General features: G+C 36.6%; 1 protein-coding gene across 1 annotated transcript in view; it reads left to right on the top strand.

Moving 5' to 3' along the window:
- Positions 1-23,581, top strand: part of LOC308642109 (sacsin-like) — a 107,892-nt gene that overhangs the window by 30,459 nt on the left and 53,852 nt on the right. Inside the window, 1 exon segment of the mRNA XM_081280707.1 lies at positions 14,555-15,068. Coding sequence (XP_081136833.1) covers positions 15,049-15,068 — 20 coding nt within the window. The 5' untranslated portion in view covers positions 14,555-15,048.

Raw genomic sequence — 23,581 nt, 5'->3', positions numbered from 1 at the left:
AAACGATCCCATGCATGACTTATGTAATAATATTTGAAAATCCTTTTAGTTAAAAACATTTTTCTTATTTAATTTCATTTTGATCAGTGATTGCTCAATTCTTAGACAGTATTCCAATTTAAGCAGGGAAATCTCATTACTTCTTTCTTTTCTTCTTCTCTTCCTTCCTTTTCTTTTTTTCCCTTAAAACAAGGCTAATGTCTCAGAGAAGAGGGTTGACATTCTTTCTAACATAGCAATTGTTTTGGCTTTAAATTTATTCTGCCTCTGAAGATGGATGGTTCTTCCATTTAAGTAAAATGTAAAATACAGATTGATTTCATGTGTTTCTCAAGCATTAGCTTCCAGATATTATATGGAAGGCCAGCTCTTTATTTCTACACCAACACAAATAAAAGTAATTGATGCTAAAACCCATTTTGTTTGTCACATGACAAGTAAATCTATCACTTTTCAAGCTACTCATTGATAACCTGATACATACTAGGTTAATGCCTGGTTCTTATGTTCCTATAGTATTATTTTCGGTTAACCAGCTTTCATTCCTTAATCTTGTCCATGAAGGCTTACTTCATGCTATGACAAGTCTCTCTCATTCTTGGTCATTCCTTTCATCCTTTGTTTCCCTTCTCTGAATTTTTGGATGGATAATTTTTCTCCTCTTTTGCCCTGGGATCTTCAAGACTTGCTCTGTAAATCCTTCAAACAAACCAAGCCAGATTTTCTAGCTTCCCATATTTTTTTGGATATCTTGCTTGAATTCTATAAACTTTTCTATGGTTAATGCAATGTTTTATATTCTTCAGTTTTTTAAAACTAAGATCAGAAGCACATTGGGTACTATTGCTTTGTGCTGGATTTGTCCTCTGTAGTCTTGGGTTCAAATCTCTGCTCTGCCATACATATTGTCACTCTGCAATCACTGAGGATTCACTTACTTTCTGTAAGTCTCAGTTCCTTCCTCTGTCAGAGATGATGGGGGTCCTTGCTCACAAAATTATCATAGAGCTGAAACCAGAAAATGTGCATGAAGATGCCTAGTACATACTTCACACAATGTAATCATTTGGTGTTTTGACATTTTCTCATTCAATCCATTCATCTACTATCCACCCATCCATGATCCAGGCAAAAGTGGTTTCACATATTAGTTCACAAAATTAATGAACTTCTGACTGTGTGCATCTTAATCAGCTGTGATCAGTTCAAATATACCTATTCAGTTCTTGCTATGGGATAAACACTGTTCTAGCAACTTTTACTTATAAAAGTAATGCTAGGGCTGGGGATGTGGCTCAAGCGGTAGCGCGCTCGCCTGGCATGCGTGCGGCCCGGGTTCGATCCTCAGCACCACATACCAACAAAAATGTTGTGTCCGCCGAGAACTAAAAAATAAATATTAAAAATTCTCTCTCTCTCTCTCTCCTCTCTCACTCTCCCTTTAAAAAAAAAAGAAAAAAAAAGTAATGCTAAATTTCCATTTTGTCATAAGCGTATTCTGTTGGAGGAAGGAAGACCGATTTCCTTAAGTCCATTATGATAGTAGCAGTGATGACAACATTGACCACTCCCACCATGAGTCCAAGGAGGATCCTTAAATGTGATTGATGTAGACGTGCCAAATTGTAATTGGAATAATTCCGTTGCTATTCTGGTCTTGGACAGTGTCAATGGCAATGTAATTTTTGTATTTTCTGTTGCTATTTTAATTTCTATTTTATGTGTCTATCTCCTTTCTCCTTGCCATCTTTTCTTTCCTTAAACTTGACATTTAGCACATTGCATTCGATTTCAATGTTTAGGATGGAGCTGTTGCACCCTAAGAGGGAACATAGTGAAATTGGAAAAAGCACTACGTTTTATTGATTATGGAGTGTGGCTCTAGCGCTACCTTGGCTTCTCTTTGTGCCAATTAGAAAGTCATTCACCCTTATCCTAAGGTAAGAGATCTGAGTTAGAGAATCTTCATATTTCCTTTGTGCCATGAGTGTGTGATTCTTTGGTCTATCCTCAGTTTATAAGAACTACTTGATCCAATTAGACATCTTTACCTAGGTTGTCTCTTCTGATTCTCACAATAGTCTTATGAAGCAGGCAGTTCCATTTTTTTTTTTTGTAGTACAAAATATAAGATTAAGATACAGTAGAAGCCTATCCATTTTTTAGTTGTTAAAGGAGATGTTGATGAGTGTGATATTGGGGTTCACTTTTCTTGCTGAAACTCTCAGACTAAAAACCCTGAGCTCTGGTCCTTTCTGCAGTGTCCTTTCTCAAGGCACTTAGAATTTATGGTGATTTGAAACCCAAGATGCCATGATTGCTCTTGGTTTTGTAAGGACTAATTTTGGTTTCACTTATAGCATTGCTTCATCCAGACGGACATTTGTTTTAAACATTCTACTCTGGATTAGATCAGGAGTCTGTTATCTAGGACAGTCTGTTATCTAAAGGCTTTGCAGTCTACAAAATCTTCATGTGTTCTGAAATGATAACATTTTAATATAAGTCAAATTCATCCTAATATCATTTAAGTTTCAAAGGCCTCTTTAGTTTATTAAAGTACTAAATGCTTTAATTTGAATTTTATAAGTATCTGGAATTTGTACATAATGGTAGATAGAAGCTCAGGTTTTATCCTTGTTTTTAATACAATGATAAATTTAACCATTAAAAATACCAATAGATGCAAGATAAAATACAAGAAATATTGCATAAGACAAACACACTAATGAATTATTATTTATCTGAAATTCAAACTTAACCAGACACAAATACTTATAATTAATTTGCTAAATTTGGCAATACTATATAAACAAACTTAACTGATGAATTAAACCATAGTTACTTTGCATGTAAGGATAACAATTTGTTAGTTCTTTAAGTTTAACACATAAAACCAATCACTATCAGTTTTCCACGAATCATGCCAAACACCCCACTCGTTTTTACTGTTGATGTTTTATTTTTTAAATGTTTACGATAAGTGACCATCATAAGAAAATTCTTACCCTGAAGAACATATTTGTGTCCAACTCATGTTCCTATTCCCGAGACCCTCCTAAGAATTAAAAACAAGCTAATACCCAGATTTTAAATGAATTTATTTGGACTCAAGAGTTGATTTTGAAAAGTGACATACAGTATACTCATTCTGACGTTTACCCTCTTGAAGCCTCAGTTTCTTTCTTCTTACACGGGATCAAGCATGAGTTAACAATCCCAACTCAGAGGTTAGGTGACAGGTAAGCAAGCCTCTGGCATGGCTGTATAGGATGGACTCCCCCTCATAAAGCTATTTTTTAAACAAACGAATAAATATTATTTATCCCTCCTTAGAGCCACTTGATATCAGTCATCTAATATCAAGCTAGATATATTTTAATCATAGAATTTTAATATTAATTTTAACAGCTTTACTGAGATATAATTCACATACCATACAGTTTAACCATATATTATATTATTTTTATATAAAATCTTATCTGTGAGATAAATTGAGCTTTTTTAAAGGGAAACCTAAGAGTCCAAGGAACTTCTGTTCTAGTGCAACCCCCCACAAACATCTCCTTCCCACAATTAGCTCTGCTGTTTGGTAGACTGAAATCTGAGGCTGGATCAACTGGATTCTAGATATGCTAATAAAAGAATGTGTGTTTTTATTACTTGGAAATTGACCAAAGTTATTAAAGTGTTTAGTCTATTAAATACCTTATGTATCCATAGTCTAGAACCTATTTGAATGGGGGAGTCAAAGATGAACAAAACATGCATGAGGGATTTCAGCAAAGTAAATGACAAAGACTTGTGTAACACAGAGGGCTTTGGAACGCTGAGGAAATAACTTTTTTTTTCTTATTTAATCTGAAACAGAGTATCTTTACTATTGTACATTTTCCATGGAAGTCTTTAATTATACACATATGACCAACGAGTGGTGCTCACTTTTAGCTTTACCCTTATGTGCTGTATAAAATGCATTTTATACACCTATTCAATCACGGGGTGTGCATTCGAGGTCAAGTAATGGCTATGGTGACCGTGACCTTTTCTACAACACATCATGCTGAAGCAGTACTGCCAGTAATGACATCAGCAATACTTGCTATGCTGTAGATTCTGTCTGTCGATTTATACGTGATTTTACCTTTTTCATTTTGCAAAAATTCCATTTTAAACCAAGTCTGCCTTTGCTGACTCACGTTTTTACCCTGACTCGACAGAGGATGAGACAATCAATCTCTTGGTGATTCCAGTGGGGGCTTTCTGGTGGGCTTCAAGTCTGTCTGCATCTGACTCCTCGTTTCTGTAATGTTAGGGACTTTTTAGGGTAATTTTCCACCATATCCTAGAGGATTTAGCCATGTATGAGTTTGTTTGGTCGTAAATGATAAAAAATAATGTGGATTTTTAGTTCTCTTCTTCAGATGAATATGTACCCTGTTCTCAGGAAGTGGCTAAGGGCAATGCTCTTTTTTGCTGCAAGAGTTAAAAGACAGTATCTAGGGAAACAAGGCTCTCCTGATAGGTCAAGCTGCAGAGGGCTGTGCGGAGCACTGCAGCACTGAGCACAGCGAAAGAGCAGGAGTTGTCTCTGCTGTCCTTTCTTCTGCCCTGACATGGCCCTTGGCCCTCCCCACCCCCCACCCCATGAGGAGGGGGTTTTACTAGTCTTGAAACAATGGATGTGGTTCTGAAATTTGACAGACAAGCAGAAAGGACATCACATTGAAGAGGGTAGATAGCTCCCGATTATATTTTTATGCCCTCCCTGTAGGAAAAGCCTTTCTTGTCATTTCCTTGGGTGACAGCCAGCTGTCCGTGTTCTAGTTCTTAGGGTGTTCGCTTTGTCCTCCTCCTTTCTGCTGCAGTTCACGTCATCGTACCTCAGAATCCCCTTCATCTTCCCACATGCTTCCCCCTACCCACCTCTGCCAAAGGGCAACTTTGAGTTAAAAGAACATCACCTATGGATTGTCCTGCAGCTGTGATTTAAGCCTGGAGTCTCCAAGCTGTTTCTGTTTCAAAAGGAATTTTCACATCAGTGAATAAGTGGACCTGGCAGGTTTCTCTTCCTACTCCTTAAATGAGATCAGATAGAGTGCCAAATCCTCCCACTCTGGGTAAACCCCAGGTTGCCAAAATAGGATATTTTTGCTGGGAAGGCAAAGAGGTCACTGAGTGGACACACTGTGCTTATGATAGCCACGGGCAGCGGCTGCAGGTTTCAGAGCCAGATGACCGTTTTTGTAGTTGGCAAAGATGTATGTCCAAGCCCCATTTCCCAACAGTGACTCTATGGCTTTGATTGTTTTGGTCCCTGATGCATGAAGCGAGGACATGGATCAGTGGGCAGACACTTTCATGGACACATTTCATATTATTTTGTGAATTACAAAATATGATATAAGTAAAAGTAGAGGCATCCGATATGATATAAGTAAAAGTAGAGGCATCCGATAAGCACTTTTAGACCCAGTTCACTTTGGACTTTGTGATGATGCTGTCAATAGATAGGGCATATCCTGGCTTTACAGGTGAGGACAGTTGGGCACTTAGAGATTGTGTAATTCTCAAGTCCCGGTGAGTAGATGGCCCATGTTGGAAGGTTCCATTATGCCTCACTGCTTCCCAAATCACGTAGTAGAAACCGCTTTACCCCCTCCTAGAGAAGGTAAAAGAGGAGAAGGAATAATATTTGAATGTTCATGCAATTTTCCCTCGATATCTGCAGTGGATTAGTTGTTATTGGATGCTGAATCTGAGATGCTCAAGTCCATTATATAAAATGGTACATTTTTTACACAGAACCTACACACATCCTCCTGTAGACTTTAAGTGGTGCTTAGATGACTTATAAAACCTAATACAAGGTAAATGTGCAAATAGTTGTTATACTGTATTGCTTAGAAAATAATGACAAGGAAGAAAGTCTGTACATGTTCAGTAGAGATGCAGTTCTTTTTAAAAAATATTTTTGATCTATATTTAGGTGAATCTGTGGATGCAGCACCCATGGATACAGAGTACTGTACCTGTGTCAGGCACTCAATATTGGGGAATAAGGAAAGTGCTGGGAGTTAGAGGACCTGTGTTTAAGTCCCTATATGGGCTGGTGCTTAATTCTTCTAGGCACCAGCCTCATTACTATAAAAGGGAATTAACAATGACCTACCCAATCATAAGCCTGTAACAAGGCTGAAATGAGATAAAACCTATGGAATCATTTTAATGAATTAAAAATACCATGACTGGGCTGGGGTTGTGGCTCAGTGGTAGTACTTACCTAGCATGTGTGATGCACTGGGTTTGATTCTCAGCACCACATATAAATAAATGTATAAAATAAAGGACCATCAACATCTAAAAAAATAAAAAAAATACCATGACTATACAAGGTAACCTTATTATACTGCACTTTAATATTAAATATCAATAGCATTTTAACTATACATAAAATTTAGGATATACTCATTTTTTGGGGGGGCATGTTAATGAAATACATGAACACAAAATTTTCATGAAAGTGGTAAAAGATGCCAGACTTATCGTATCATGATTAGTTTGTCAGTCTTATTGAAGAACTGTCTTAAATTTTTTAGTATGGAGTTTGAATGTTGGTATTTCTTCCTTTAAAAAATTGCATTAGGCTGCTGTTCAATCATATTATATGCCAGAATAAAGAAGATTAGCTTTTATCTTTCCAGGTTCTTGTTAAGGATTTACATAAGTAAATGTGTCATATATTGAAACATTCAAAAGTCATGCATTATTAAATGAGGAATTATTTCCCAGGAAAACATTAGATATTTAAGTGTAAAAGTTCTGACTAGGATTGGGCATGTAACCAGTAAAGAACAGAAGGCATTTCTGTAGTCTACAGTAATAAAACTATAGTAGGACAAAATATGTATTTCATTACAAGCGGTGACACTCTTTGCATTCATACCCACCTATCTACTTATTTAGGATATTTAAATTCAGTGCATCCGGTAATGACTATTTTGTTGAGTTTGATAGATGTGTGTACATGGAATCATAAACTGGAAATTTAAAAAACGATTTTAATATTTCTCTTGCTGGCATTTGTTGGTCTTGGGTTAGTGCAAAGAAATCATGAGACAAGATACAATGACATACAATAAATATTTAGTGAATGTTGATGTGCTCTATTCATTTCCTTACTATTATATGAGAACTGATCTGGTTTATTAGAGAAAGCCAAGCTAGGGGCCTGGTGATCATGTTGGAGTTGTCTCCTCCTCAGTGGAGCCCTGCAGGGGCCCAGTGTCCCAAGAGGCGCTGTGGTAAGTGTTCCTTCTACCTCCCTCCATGCTGCCACCACGTGGTTATCGTTCTCAGAGACTAACATTCATGGGGCACCCTTATAGACTGGCCCCGGGGATTTCTGTCACTGGGTCCCCTTCTTTTCTATGTCCTTAGGGTCTGGGTTCATCCTTGAGCCTTTTTGAGCTTCTGCCTCTTAAGCCTTAAAATGAGGAAACTCTCTGGTCTACCTCTCTTAGAAAGCTGTTTGGACGATCATGTGACAATGTGTGTAATTGTAAAAGATGATACAGATGTAAGAATTATTATTTAATTACTATATGTCGAATTTAGTAGTAATTAGAACGGGTTTACAAATATATCTTGTGAACCTTTGGAAGACTAAGGGACAGGTTTGGAATCACTGAGAAATAAACTGTCATGGAGCACTTTCCAGGTGTTAAGATGCTGACCCCGCCTACAGAGAGCGGGACTGGTGGTTCAGGAAAGGTATAGGTGCTGCTAAGGGTAAAATAATTTCATGCAATGAGGAAGTGATCCCTTCTGCCAATTCCTTCTCTCTTTGCTTGCCCTCCCTCCCCAGCCTAAGAGGAGCTGGGGATGGGACCCAGGGCCTCACTTAATCCTAGGCAAGTGCTCTACCACTGAGCCACACCCTCATTCCCCTTATTTTCTCTCTGTAAAGGCTGATTAAATAGACATTATTCCATCTCTAATTTTTTATTTTTGTTTTGTGGTACTGAGCATTGAACCCTGGGGCATTCTGCCACTGAGCTGCATCCATGGTCTTCTTTTATTTTTTTATTTTTTTGAGACAGATCTCACTAAAATTATGGAGGCTGACCTGGAACTTGTGATCTTCCTGTCTCAGCTTCCTGAGTCCCTGGGGTTTGCCCCACCACATCTGGCTCTAATTCTTAATCAACAGCTGTTTAGAATACAAATCAAAGATATTAAAGAGGTCACTGTATGATAAATCTGCTTTCAATACTGTCTGATATGCATGACATAATTTATAGTACAATTCTAACTTTAATTCTATTTAAATGAAAATAGTATGCATAGAAAATAGTATATGTAAATTATAGTGTGTTGCCAATTTTCTTAGGTACTTTCTTTCTTTCTTTTCAAGAGTTCTTTCTGTATTCTAGACACAAAACCTTTGCTCATTTTTCCATATGCCAAATATGTTTTGATTTATATAGCATGCCTTGGGTGGACAGAAGTTTTTAATTTTAATGTAGATTGAATTTAACAATATTTTTCTTTATGACTAGTGCTTTCTATTTGTTATTTAAGAAATTCTCCTCTATCCTGAGGCCAAAGAGAGATTGTGTTAACAGTTCTTTCTGAAAGTTCAAGGTTTGATTATCATCTATGTCCTTAATCATCTAGAATTGATATCTGTGCACAGTATGGTGTTCAGATAAGTTTTCTGTGCTTGTCTCTCTGTTGATGAATGCTTGTCTTAGTAACATTTTTGGAATGGTCTACTTTTCCCACTAAGCTCCCTGATAGCTCTCTTATGGATCAAGTTACTATTGACACTTGGGTCTGACTCAGCTGACTCTGATTGTTCCTGTGCAAATGCCACACTAATTATAATAAGGCTTGATAACTAGAAAAACAGGACTTCTCCTTACTTTTTAAAGGAGTATCTTTGGTTATTCTTGTCCCTTTGTTCTTCCACAGAACTTTTAGAATTAGCTTGTCAAGTTTTATAAAAAGTGATTTGGATTTTTGTTTCCAGTTGCTCTGAATTATAAGATCAATTTTCAGTGATAGTGAGCCTTCCTGTCCATTGTACACATAGCTCCATTTTAAAAAGAACATCTTTAATGTCTTTTGTTAAGGTTTTTAGATACTTCTTCAAATTTTTTATATTAATTCCTTCCTGATAGTCATTCCAAGGATCTCACAGTTAGCTTTAAAAATATGCCTTTAAAAAAAAAAAAAAAAACTCTTACTGGTGTTGAGTGGGGCTGGGGTTGAAGCTCAGTGGTAGAATGCTCACCTAGCACGTGTAAGGCATATTTTTGATCCTCAGCACAATACAAAAAGAAACAAATAAAATAAAGGTATTGTGTCCATCTACAACTGAAAAATTAAAAAAAAAGAAATGCAACTGAGCTAATATCAGTATGCTCGGTTACTATCAGTACTTTATTATTAATTTTTGTTGTCGAAATTTATGAAACTTTTCTGTGAATCCCGACAGTTTGGTTCCTCTTCTTCCTTCTTTCTTCCTCTTTGTTTCTATTTTTTTTCTGTCTTGTACTAACTACCATCTCTGACAAAATGTTGCATACAAGTGGAGAAAGCAAAATATACTTATTATACAGTTAAAATTTGACCTTTAATCTGCTCAGCTGATCGTTTAGTAAGAGTTTTTGTTCTGTATTTTTGGTCATGGATGGATATTAAATTTTTACTATGATAAATCCAATTTGGTATTATCTTTATTACACATTGCTGGGTTCACCTTGCTAATATGAATTTTGAATTTTTGTGCCTATGATCTTGAGTAAGCGTGGCCAGTAATTTTCCTTTTTTCATACTTTCCCAATCTGATTTGGACATATTTACAGCCTCATGAAATTAATTGGGACTATTTCCTGTTTTTTATATTCTCTGGTAGAATTCGTATGATATTAGAATTATCTGTTTATTGAATATTTGGTAGAACTCACCAGTAAAATCATCCATCCTTGCGTTTTTTTTTCCTCAGGGAGATTTTAAATATCAGTGATTGAAACAATTTAGTAGGATCAACTTATTCTTTTTAAAAATTTTTTTTTTGTAGCGTAGGACAGAATGCCTTTATTTTGTTTATTTTTATGCAGTGCTAAGGATTGAGTCCAGTGCCTCACATGTGCTAGGCAAGTGCTCTGCCTCTGAGCTACAGAACCAGCCCGGATCAACTTATTCTTTAATGAGTTTTGGTACTTTATATTTTGTAGGAATTCATCCATTTTCAAAATGTTCACATTCATTACCTCAAGCTTGTTTATAGTATTCTTCTTTATTTTCAAAAATTTTCTCATTCCCAATACATTTTAAAACTTTTTTGCTTTATGATGATCAATCTTCCAGAAATTTTCCAATTTTAGTAGTCTTTCAGAAGAATTAACTTTTGTTTCTGCTGAAATTTTCCTTTTTGTTAATTACTCTCCTATCTTTATTTCTCATTTCCTTTGGATTTGTCCCCAAAGAAAAATTTATCCTTTTTCTAAGTTCTTGAAATGGATAGTTCACTCAATTTTCAACCTTTCTTCTTTCTGAAAGAAATCACTGAAGGCTAAGCTTTCCCCCATAAGTTTACTAATCCCTACTTTTAATAAAGAAAAAGCAGGTCAAAGACTGTTTTTGGTGAGCACTTGTATCCAGTCGGAATTTAAGAATCCCTTTGCATTCATTTTAGTTATCTTCAGAGTTACCTTCTATTTGTAGCACATGGCATTATTCAGTTTCTATTTATGGTAGAGATAGAAATTTTTCTTTTATTATATATTTATTCGAACAGAGAGTGGCTTAGTCCGTATTTTTGTTGTTGTTGCTAATAATACAATATCACAGACTGGGTAAATTATAAAGAAAAGAGGTTGATTTTGGCTCATAGTTCTGGCCCAAGGTTGAGTAGTCACATAGAGTGATGGCCTTATTACTGACAGAGTCCCAATGCTGCTCCAGGGCTCACATGGCAATAGACAGGGAGCATGCTTGTGTCTCCACTGTTATCTCTCCTTTTCTTATACAACTATAGAACTCTCTCATGGCAGCTGCACCCCGGGATTTTACCTAATCCTAATCGCCCCCAAAGGCCCTACCTCAAAACACATAGATTAAGCTTCTACCCTCTGGAGACCACACAATGGGGATTCAACTTCAACATGAGTTGTAGAGGGAACAAATCATATTCAACCCACAACAGAGTCATTTCAAGAAAAATATTAATAATTGAAAAAGTGCTACAAAAATTGGCCAAAGATTCCCAGAAAGGTATGTTGTAGCTCAAATATGAAAAATTAAGAGAGTGATTCATCGGGGACTCTTTTTTGGGAAACTAGAGTTCTTCCCTCATTCATATGTACCATCTTGTTGCATATGTAATTATTCATCATAGCGGGTAATTTCTGACAGTTATGGAAAATAAGGCAGAGATGGACGTGTACAATGTTCTCATGTCCAATAAAGAGAATAATTACTCTTGAGAATTCCAAATTTTGGGTTAGATGTTAATTGCAGAAGTGTTATTAAAATTAAAGATTGGATTATTTGAGAGTGAATTCAGGAGGTATTAGAAAAGGTCACAGTGATCCAGCGTGTGTTCATCAAGAGCAAGTCATGTCATATTAAACCACTTCCCCCTTATTACTAAGACAAGATTATTTGATTGGCAGATCAGTGTAAATCAGGAGAAAGACTGTATTGTGCTTTAGTAATACATAGGCCAAAGTTATCATATACTGTAAAGTGATAGAAATAAATGTGATCGACTCTATGTTGTTTAGCAATCTTATCAAACATACTTGATAATATAAAGATAATTAATATTTCAAATCTTAGAATATTTGTTTTAAAAAAGCATCGAGAAACTGGAATTGGAGATTCAGTGAGGTTACAAAGCATGAATATGTAGTGTTCCACTGAGATCAATACTTCTCCAGTTTCCCTCTAATGTTCCCCCAGGGCCAGGTCATGGTGAGCAGATACTCTGTACAGACGTAGGACAGAGCCCCAGAGGTTTTGCTCCAAGTATAACTAATCCCGGATTTCCCTGTACTTGTATCTTCTATCATAAAGATTCCTATAAAACCTGCATCTATTCTACAATACATTTATATTTTATGATTATATTTAAAATAACATTTTGATCAGCCAAACTTTGTTTTTATTTAAAAGACCTGTTTGGAGCTTGGGGTATAGCTCAGTGGTAGAGCAGATGCTTAGCATGTGGGAGGCCCTGGGATTGATCCCCAATGCCAAAAACAAACAGAAAAAAGGCATATGTAGGTGAATTTCTAGTCCCAGAATCGTTGAGGGGTTTTAAAACAAGTATACTTGTCTATAATTGTAGAGTTTTAGAGACATTAACAACTTAGAACACTTATTCCCGGCTCCTTGCTTCATAGATATAGAAATTGATCCTCATCTTCCACTTCCTAATACTTGACCTCTCTTATTAATCTAAATATTTCAAATGAAGAATCCAATTTTAAAAATCTATTGTCACATCGAAGGCTTATATCCTCTTGCTGATGTAATCCTTAACTTTCATTTCTAAATTTTAAATTTAAATGTACAATTTCTTGAATTCTTGACATGTGGCAATCAAGATGTCATTGTTTTAGTTAGCTGTTGCATTGCTGTGACCAAAATACCCAACATAAACAATTTAGAGGAGGGAAAGTTTAGTTGAGGCTCAGTTTGAGAACTCTAAGTCCAAGGACAGCCCACTCCATGGCTCTGGGCCAGAGGTAAGGCAGCACATCATGGGGAAAGGACCCAGCAAGGGAAAGCTGCTCCACTCATGGTGGGCACCAGAGTGGGGGCCAGGGTGTTGGGAAGTTGACAGCCATCAAAAGAAGGGGAGGGTGCCAGGGAAGAACAGCCCTTCCAGGGTACACCCCCAGAGACCCACCTTCTCCAGCCATGCCCTACCTGCCTACCCTTATCACCCAGTCAGTCAGTTCGTTCAAAGTAGGATGGATTTAGGTTACAGCTCTCACAATCTAATCTTATTGCCTCTGAATATTTTTGCATTAACAGGAGTTTTTGGGGACACTTCATATTCAAACCATAGGAATCATGATATTACATTTTATTAAGATTTTGGATTGATTTGTTCTAATTAATCTTAATCACAATGCCTAGTTAAATTTTTAATTGTCAAGTTGTTGGGGAAGTGTTTTCAGGGAAGGGTGTGGGTTGAGCTTTAAGTTCTTTTCTAGGGTTTTAATGAACATCCAAATACTGATAACACTATTACTATAGCTTAGATTATCATCTCTATTACTTTTGTCCACAGTGAAAGTTTGGGAGTATAATCTGGTGGTAGTGTTTTCCAGCATGCTAAAGCCCTGGAGTCTCTCCCTAGCACCACCAGGTTATAGGATAGAAAAGAACAAAAGGAAAAATGAAGAGGTATTTTTTTTCAGTTTGAGCCCATCCCTCCTTGAGTGATTTTAAACAAATTTACTTACTTTCCTGCATCCACATTTCTTTAACATATATATTAGCTGCTCTACCTCTCTTGTTCTACTTCAAAGAACCATGAATTGTAATCATGTGTAAGAGATAATTTTCAAATATTTGAAAATTATCAAGTATTTATAACCATGGCATCTGTATGAGTGGCAGAAAATTCATCTTATGTGTCCTACTAGTTTATCACTGTGGTAAAAAGTTTGTCATTTTCCCCCTTCTCTTTATTTCTGAAAATGTTAGGCCATTGCGGCACCAGTAGTTATTAAGAACACGACTATAAGGCAGTCTTTATTTATTCCTCTTTTCCTTTTTCTTTATTAAAAAAATAGAGTATAATTTCTCATTTTTCTAGTTATACATGATGTAGAATCCCACCAGTCATGTAGTCATATACGTACTTAGGGTAATAATGCCTGATTCATTCTACTATCCTTCCTATCCTCACATCCCCTCCCCTCCCTGAACTCCTCTCTACCTAATCTAAAGTAACTCTATTCTTCCTTAACCCTTCCCCCACCCCCATCCTCCTTTATTGAGAGTTATCATCCACGTATCAGAGAAAACATTTGGCCTTTTTTTTTTTTTTGGTGGGGGGGGGATTGACTTATTTTGCTTAGCATGATATTGGCTACTCTTCTTTTTCCAAGGTAAATGTTTCTCTTTCAAACACAAAATATTGTGTGTGTCAAGTCATAGGTTTGAGTTTTAAAGGTGTTGTTCCTGAATAGAAAGTGCATTGTATGTGAGGAGAAGCACATATTTCCACTTGGAAGAAGCCAGGGAAATAGAGCATGAACCTAAATGGAGACTTTTTTTTTTTTTTTTTTTAATTTCTAGAGACCTCCATGTATGGTGCTGTGTGTGTTTGTTGGTTGTGTGTCTTGCTGGGAGGGAGGGATAAATGGCATGCTGGTTGGCTGTAGTGCCACCTGTGGTTTATAATTAGAAGGTTACTGGAGCTAGGAACCATGGCTGTTTTCCATGAGGAATTGCATTTTCAGTGCACTGACTTTGAGAACTTTCCCTTATTCTGGTGTTTACCCTTCCCTGATTTTCCTTTCAGGACCCCAGAAGTGAGGTCAAGATGCCCCTGTCACAAGAGCCAGAAGAAAGGCTGTCACCAAGGAGTATTTTGTATCTGCTGAAATGAAGGGGATTAAGACCGAGTCCAAGGACTTCTATAACATCTTCCCCCTGAAGCTTCAAGAAGAAATACAAGAGATTCTCAGATGAAAAAAATTTAACTTTGTTTTGGGGAAAAGCCAAAAACTCTTAGCCAATCCAGTGTTTTACCTTAAGAACTTCCGTGGGTTACTGGATCAGAAGGCAGTCATTATCAGACTGGCGTGTCACACTTTAAGAAGCGCAGACACGAAACACAAGGATGTTTTCTGACATCAGATGATGAAAGGATGTTGAAGGCAAAAACCAGCTTTTCACCAGCCAGGAAGAGCTGAACTTGGAGTGCGCATTTAAAGACAAGACAAGCAAAAGACTTAAACAGAAGGAAGAAAAGTACTTTCATGGTTTTCAAGGACAAACATTTCAGAAGTGATAATGGAGACCAAGGAGAATAGGTAAATGAATTAATATTTTAGATGACAGTTGTTTGCATTGAGATTTTAAGGCTTGTCAGGTTTTCCCAAGTGAAATGTAGATAGGCAAAAACAAATGCCTGTTCTCTAGAAGTAAAAGTGAATTAGCCTCTATATAGAGGAACTCTCTATATAGATATACTCTCTATATAGAGATACTCCAGGTTTAAATTAGATTGCATATATAACATTCCAAGCCAAGCCAAGGATTAAAAATAATTTCTTCATATTTGTACACATAGTTTTGCATTTTTTTGTTTCCTTATGTGGCTATTCATGTTGTAGAGTTGATTAAACTCTCTTATTTTCTCTTTCATGAAATGTATATGTCAGTATCTTGCATCAACCATATGATTATTTGGAAAATATAAAATAAATAGCTGTGAAGTACTTGAAATTGTACTGAATAACCTGATGAAGGAGAGAGAGAGAGAGAGAGAGAGAGAGAGAGAGAGAGAGAGACTTTTACTTTATAAATTATAATAAAAGATAATGCTTGCTCCTTTTCTCAAATTGCTTATTTTACAAACTTGAGGATTAAGGTAAAAATGTAACATTTATGTATATTTGCAACTACTGCTTAAATTTCTCTGTGTTCTTCTTTTCTTTTCAAGCATATAACAAAACACCCTTTTATAATTTTTACTGCTGTATGCCAATGGCACACTCTTTAATTGAGATTTTAGTGCCATAGAGACCAGGGAATGCTTCACATCTTTAAGCTAATAACTATGTCAGCAGATAAAAAGGCTTTTCAAATTTGAAACATTAGGGGAAAATGCTATTTGTTTTTCTCTTTACTTTTTGAAAACAATTTTGCTCATTAGAGGAATTTCATGTTATCATTTCAGTAGAACTTGCCTCTTAGTGTATCCAGATTAATCTTGTGACTGATTTTTAAATTAATTATATGACTAGAAGCTGGGTATGGTAGTGTGCACTGATAGTTCCCAGCAGTTGGAAGGCTTGGTGGGAGAATCATTTGAGACCAGGAGTTTGGAACCAGCCTGAGCAATATAGTGAGATGAAAAAAAAAAAAAAAAAAAGAATGCACAAGGTATTATTTATTTTCTGGTACTATTAGAAGTTGTCTGAGATGAATTTTCTTACTACTACTGATACTAAATTGTTTGGACATGAAAGAAATGTACTTTATTGTCTCATGTTATCTTGCAATATTGCTGTGGATTTTCTTCTTTAACCTTCTTAAGTATTTCTGTATTAGTACTTCCCCCCACTAGTTTAAGAAGTAGATGTTTTTTCAAGTGAAAGTCTAACTCATTTTCATTTACCTTGCCAGTTAACTAATTTTTAATAATTTCATTTATACATTTATTTGAAAACTGGTGGTTATATAAAGTCACTGATGCTAACACTGATTATAGGTGGTCAACAATCAAGATTGATTTGAAGCATCTAATGATATTGAAAAACCAACACATTACATTGTCTGTACAGGCACTAGGTGATAAATTCTATTTATAGCTAGAAAAAAGTATGAATAAACTTTGCAGTTAATTCAGGTGTTTTTGTGCAGAGATTTACATTATGTGGACATTGGCTACTTAGAATTCCCAGTTTACTTAAAGCCAAAATATTAGTGGCTGCATAGAACAACATTTTTGAATACATAAAGTAGATGTGTTGAGAGTCAAAGGATCAACTTTGAAGTTTTTTTTTTTCTTAATAAACACTGCAATTAAGACTTGTAAAAACCTGTCCCATTAAGACCATAAATTTGTGAAATACGGTTGCCTGGTCTCCTTGTTCCTAGTGCAAGATCATTTTTAAGGCTTAAGATAGAGCCTAGGCTTGCACATTGGGGCTTTTGTACTTGAGGTTGCTGGTGTGTGTGGATGGTGGTGGCTTCCTCAGAGTCTCAGCATTAGTATACAGGACCTTCATAGGCATTGGCTTTATGTAATTTTTTTTTTTTTTTTTGCGGGGTGGGGAGAAGTTAAATTATCTATTAAGTTATATGAAATGCTATGTATATGCCAACATAAAACCAGATACATTATTGAATACACCCATTTGAAATTTTAAGTTAAAAGTTGCAATATACAGGATGTCCCTTCTTGAAGGCTGCTTTGAGAATCATCCCTCAATCCTTTGCCTTCAGGAAGACATTGGAGCAATAGTATGTGATGGTACAAAAAGCAGATTCCAGGAATGGACTAGATTGGGGGGGTGGGGAATGCATGAGGATGCCAAAGAAGCAGCAGCTCTAGCTATAGTACACTTAGGAGCATGACATGTTTGGGATCCATTCAAGCTGGTGACAATGTCTAAGAGATTTCCTCTTATGGGATGGGTCTCATTTGGTAGATGAGAAAATGGAGGTCACATGATTTGCTTAAAGTCATAGGGTTTGTTAAAGAAAAAATTCATTTAACACTTGTTAAAATGGCAAGGAAGATTTTGTTCAGGGCAGGTGCTAAGACTATTGCAGTAGAGGAGAGAGATGGGGTTCAATGGGTAGTTTATAGCCAGCATTCAGAGTTAGGGTTTGGTGGATGGAAAATTACTGAGTGGACATCAGAGGCTGAAGAATTCTTGTTAACTGGCTTGATAGAATGATAAGATATGAAGGATGAAAGATAAGGAATTTAATGAGATGTAAGTTGTGATCAAACATCAAGTTTGGGGGATTCTCACCAAATGGATTTATCAGGATGCTTGCTACAGTTGAGCCAGGCAGGTCAAAGACAGGACCCTAATTGAAAAGAGTCTCAGAGGAGACTGCCTAAAGTGTGGTTAAGGAGAGACTCTTTTTTGGTCCCTCCTCTCATTTAAGGAAAGAAGGGACAGCTTTCTTTTCTCTGAATAATTTAAATGAATTTCTCATTCCATTATCTTTAGTTCATCAGTACTAGCTGAGCCTTCTGCTGAGTCTTGGTAGTACAGAACATTTGCTGGATGGTGTGAGAAGTCAGGCATTTAATGAAGGGGGATTTCTATGAAAATAAAAATAAAGAATAATCACTGGAACGGACTGTACATCCAATTTCTGAGACTAGAGGGCAGCTCATTGAAAAGATTTCCAGATATCAGCCTCAAAGCATCTTCAGATGGTGGAGTGAGGAGGCCAAGAGGCAGTCTAATGGATTTCCTGGTTTGCATGTCCTGGAGATGGTATAGCTGTCAGGGTCCAGTCAGGGTTCTTTCCTGGAGCAGAGCGTGCAGATGCAGGTGAAAGGCAAAGTGCTGATTGAGATCACCCTTTGGGTGAGCCAGGCACTTTGGTCTGTATTTGATCACAGATGTTTTCAAGGATGCATCAGAGTATAACAAAAACTTCCTGTGGACCAAAAAAAGACTTTAAAATGGCTGTGGTTAAAGAGCAGATGAGTGCATTTGATCCGAAAATTCAGTTATTTATGTAGCATACATTTAAAAATAAAGAGAATTATGATGGATAACATTATACCAGGACTGTCAAGGATAGCAAAGTTATCAACAACTTTTCTAGGAGTGTCATACAACTTCTGAAATATTTTGTTAATGTATTTACCTATACAAGTATAACAGAGGGAAGGCTAACAAGAATTTTTTTTTATTTTACTAAGTTTTTCGTTCAATTAAACATATTAAATAAGCCCAATTATTATTATTGTTATTTGAAGGGTTATTGAGGATTGAACTCAAGTGCACTCGACCACTGAGCCACATCCACACCCCTATTTTGTATTTTATTTAGAGACAGTATCTTATTGAGTTGCTTATTTGCTGAGGCTGGATTTGAACTTGTGATCCTCCTGTCTCAGCTTCCTGAGCCACAAGAAGCCCAATTATTATTATTATTATTATTATTATTATTATTATTATTATTTTTAAAGAGAGAGTGAGAGAGAGTGAGAGAGAGAGAGAAAATTTTAATATTTATTTTTTAGTATTTGGCAGACACAACATCTTTGTTTGTGTGTGGTGCTGAGGATCGAACCCGGCCGCACGCATGCCAGGCGAGCACGCTACCACTTGAGCCACATCCCCAGCCCCCCAATTATTATTATTTAAAAAATATTTTTAGTTGTAGATGAACATAAAACTTTTATTTTATTTATTTAATTTTTAAAATGTGGTGCTGGGGGTTGAATACAGTGCCTCAGGCATGCTAGGCAAGCGCTCTACTACTGAGCCACAACCCCAGCCCCTAATTATTTTTTATTACCACTCTTTTTACAAAGTGAAAGAATAAATCTTTGGGGATTTTCCAAGTGCACTCTGGGAAATCTCAAAGTCAGTTGCAGATTGAGACACTTTTAGGATTTGATTTTGAGAAGATAAAACTCAAAAATGTTAAAAGTTTTGAACTCCTGGCTGAATCAGGTCCTAGGATGCTGTGAAACAATTCCTAGCTACCTATTTAATCAAAGTGACCATAAAAGAATTTGAAAGGAGATAACACAGTTGTTTTTTTTTTTTTAACTTAACTCTTAAGAGTGAGACTAGTTGGTCCTCTTAAATAGTCAAGGACACAATAAAAGTTAGACAGGAAATTATTCTGATAAGACAGAGAATCCTTGTTTCCTAGGTGGATTACTCAAAAAGTAAAGAAAACCTTTTAAAAATTTCTTATTAAGGGCAGACTAATAATCCAAGAAGATCCTGTTATTTAAATAGGTTTTTGCCATTAATAAACAAAAGAACAAATTATAAATAAGTCCATTCAACCTCAGTTTTGACCACATGTGATAAAATTCCTTTGGGACTATTTTTCATAAACTTTCTATAATTTTTCATAAACTTTCTATAACTTTTCATATCCAGTCAGGTTTTATCCTATGTTTTCCTCTTTTTATTTCTGGAACAACCATTTCTATTATGATGAAATGCTCTTTTTTTTCTTCCTCAGTAAAAACACACTTTGCATATTTTTCATAGAAAGTTGTTTCTCTTTCTCTTTATATTTTCAGTAGTTTCACTTACATATATATAATATAATATATAACATTTAACAATTGGTAACATTTTTTTTAACAGAGAAAATTAGGATGTGGATAGTTGTGGATTGGCTGTCACATACCAGCATTCTGTAATTCTGACTGCAAATTTTATGAGTGTACCTTCTCAAAATTTTGGCAGGCATGTGCATTGTAGTACAATTTTTCATATTTATTAACAGACCAAAATATATTTTGCCTCTATACACCATATAAAAATAAGCCAAAATTTTATCAACTTAAAACTTGTGCTTAGTAATTAAAGTGCCAGAAGTTTATCTTAGTTAGAAATTCTAATAAATATCTATTACCTAACAGAATTCTAAGGTTTTAAGTTACCGAAAAGATCATGGAAACTTTTGAGTAGACATTATAATATTAAACAAAGCTAGAATCTTCTCAAGTTACTTCCCTGTTAAGTATTTTTATAGCATCTTCGTGTTAGGCAAGTATCATAAAAAGCAAACAAAAAAAAATAAAGAAAGATAAAGATAAAGAAGACAAGAAAACCAAAAACTTAAAACACATGGGTGTTGTTTGTTTTACTGCTGTGCTTGATATATGTCCAGTGACAGGTATTAAGCATTAAGCAATTCATCTTTCACCTCATCATTTTCTTAGGTTAAATACAAAGTTTTAAAAAGAATTTAAAGCATTTGGTTATAATATTAATTTATTTGATTAGTAAATCCAAATATAATGCTTATATTATACTTATTGCTGAAAGCTTAGAACATATACCCATTTTCATTGAACAATAATTCTTTTTTCTGTAAAATTTTTTAGTTGTAGATGGACACAATACCTTTATTTTATTTATTTATTTTTATGTGTACTGAGGACTGAACTCAGGGCCTCACATGTGCTAGGCAAGCACTCCACTACTGAGCCACACAACCCTAGCCCTGAACGATAATTCTAAATTGACTTTATTCATTAGAGATTTACTCAAATTGTATGAGTTGCTTTGGGGTTAGTTTCTATGTTTCCTGGAGTTCTAGGAGTACTTAATTCATGTAAGTGCTTATTTATCACTGAGCCAATTTGAATAGAACTCCTTTAAGGGAATTCATAAATTAATTTGGTGATGCTTTCTAGAGGTAGAAAAATATCACGTATATCTAAACATCCTAAGCATACAGACAGACACAAAGAGAGACCTCATAGCTTTTGTTCTATAATTTTAAACAGGAGTGAGGTAAACATAGTAATACAAAACTCACCGGTTTTTATAAAATAGTTGACTCTTGTCTTTGCCTTAGTATTTATTCTATCTGCATGGTGTTTGTGACAAATAGAGTAAGTCAAGGTTACCTGCTCGAAAGGAGAGAATGTTTTCCACCAACGTTTATGGAGGAGACTTTTAGATGTTGCTATCCAATTGCTTCTGAGGGTCCCCGAGTCCTTTGTGAGCTCCTCATGGGGGAAGAGGGTCCAAAATTCAAGTAACTGTCGGGAGTTGAGAGGCTGGAGTGGAAAGGGAAAGTTCTGGCAGGGGCCAGAGGAGGTCAGGGTTTGGAGGGCAGCTTACCTACCAAAGGATTCAAAGGAACTGAAGGGACCATCAGAAGTGGGTGGTAAGAGGAGGAAGACAGAAGTGAAGGGGAGGAGAGGTCTTGGAGGAGTCAGCTTAGGAAAGTTCTAAATTATCCTTAGTGAAATCAAGCCACAAGAAAGAAAGAGTTCAGAAGTAGGGCTGCAGTAGTGAGCCCAGGGTCATCAAATATGGGAGGGGTGTGGGTAGATGGGGAATTCAGTCACGGAGAAGTGCCCATCTTCTTAATTAACGATACCTTGCAAACATGGAAGCCTGGTTCTCACAGCCAGCCTCTAGAGTATACCCAGAATCTTAGGAAACCAAATCTCTCCTGGCCATACTTCTATCAGTTATCATCAGGGCCCTGGCTTGGGAGTTGGACTTCCCAGTGGATTCCAGAGCAACCAGTCAGAAGACAAAAGCTTCCAACGTGCGCCATGGTTCCTGGATGAGTGGTCTGCGGTCCCGTGATGAGTCTGATCTTAAACAAGTCACACGGCACCGTGTGTGTTAATGAAATAATTATTTGAACGTTTGCTAAACAGCAAGAAGAACATTATTCAGAATGATTACAGCAGGCACGAAGACTATCATGATGGAGGGAGGGGTTGAGTTCAACTGAAATACCGTGAAGACAGCTGGGAATTATGTGGAGACATGAAAGATGGAGGGCTTCTTGCTAAACTGATGTGATAGGTTTCTTGTGGAAGGCCAGGAAGGGTGATGGGATGGGGAATTCTCACCAAACTGACTTAGGGAGTTCCTGCTACAACTGGACTAGGTAGGGCAAAGACAAGGTCTGAATGTGAGGCCTACTGGAAAACAGGCCTCAGAGGAGCTTTCTAAAGTTTGGTCAAGAAGAAAGAATTTGTCAGGTACAAACTGAATCATTTTGGACTTGTTTCTCCTGTCTTCCTGCAGGTGTGCCCTATGTGTTTGTGACATCTAACTTGGGGATTACAGTGCACCATTTTTAGTTAGGATTCTGCAAATAATCTTCTGTTCATAAAATTATTCATCCAAATAGCATGTATTGAGCTTTTATTTTGTGCTGGGGACTTGGAATATATCCAGGAATGAAACGGATATAGATAACAACTTTTGTTGAGTTTTTCATTTTAACAGAGCAAGACAGAAAACAAACAGTAAATCTAATAAATGACCAAATGATATGGCATATCGTATGATGAAACAAAGGGAAAGGTGGACAAGGAAAATGTGGTGGGAGTTCAGTGAGGCTACGTGGGAACACATGTTGCTGTTTTAAATAGTGTGGTCAGGATAAACGTCATGGAGGAGGTGAAATTTGAGCAAACACTTGAAGGCGGTGAGGGAATTGGTCATAAGCTATTAGAGGAAGAATGTTCCAGACAAAGCCTCTCAGTGAGAGCCGCCTGGCATGTTCCAAAAACAAGGAGGGAGCCAGCCTGGCTGGGTAAAGGTAGGGGCAAAGGTAGAAGAGGGGAAACCCATCATGGGTTTTGTTGTAATTAAGGCAAGAGATGATGGTGACTGTGGCCAGCATGGTCGGGGGTTGACGTTACTTGCCTGATGGCTTTGTGCTGATGTATGTGTCTGTCTCTCCAATGAGAATTCATTTCCTTACCACCTGGCAGTGTTGGAATGTTGAATACACTTAGGACGAATTTCAGCACCCTGGTTATTATAGATGCTGTGTTGTTTTCCAGAACCACATATCCTCCAGCCCTCCAATACTAGTTGGGTATCCAACAATTCCACTGACTACCTAGAGATAACTTTGACTCCGTAGGTGAAGGGCTCAGTCCCACCAGACTGCTCCTCCTTCAGATGCTAGCTACAAATGAGGCCTCCACCTGCAGTTCTTCCCAGCCAGCCACAAATGAGAGAGTTCCCATGACTCTTCCCACCTCTAGGTTTACAAGTTGCTGGAATGACTCAGTCTTCAGGAAAGCATTTTCCTTAGGATTACAGTTCATTATAAAGGACATAATTCATAGTCAAATGGAAAAGATGCAAAGGGGAAGATGTGCTGA

The sequence above is a fragment of the Spermophilus citellus genome (genome assembly GCF_964194105.1).
Source record: "Spermophilus citellus genome assembly, chromosome: 1".
In the NCBI taxonomy this organism is placed as follows: domain Eukaryota; kingdom Metazoa; phylum Chordata; class Mammalia; order Rodentia; family Sciuridae; genus Spermophilus; species Spermophilus citellus.
Note: the sequence above shows the minus strand (reverse complement) of the source record. Positions and strands in the feature narration are given on the sequence as shown.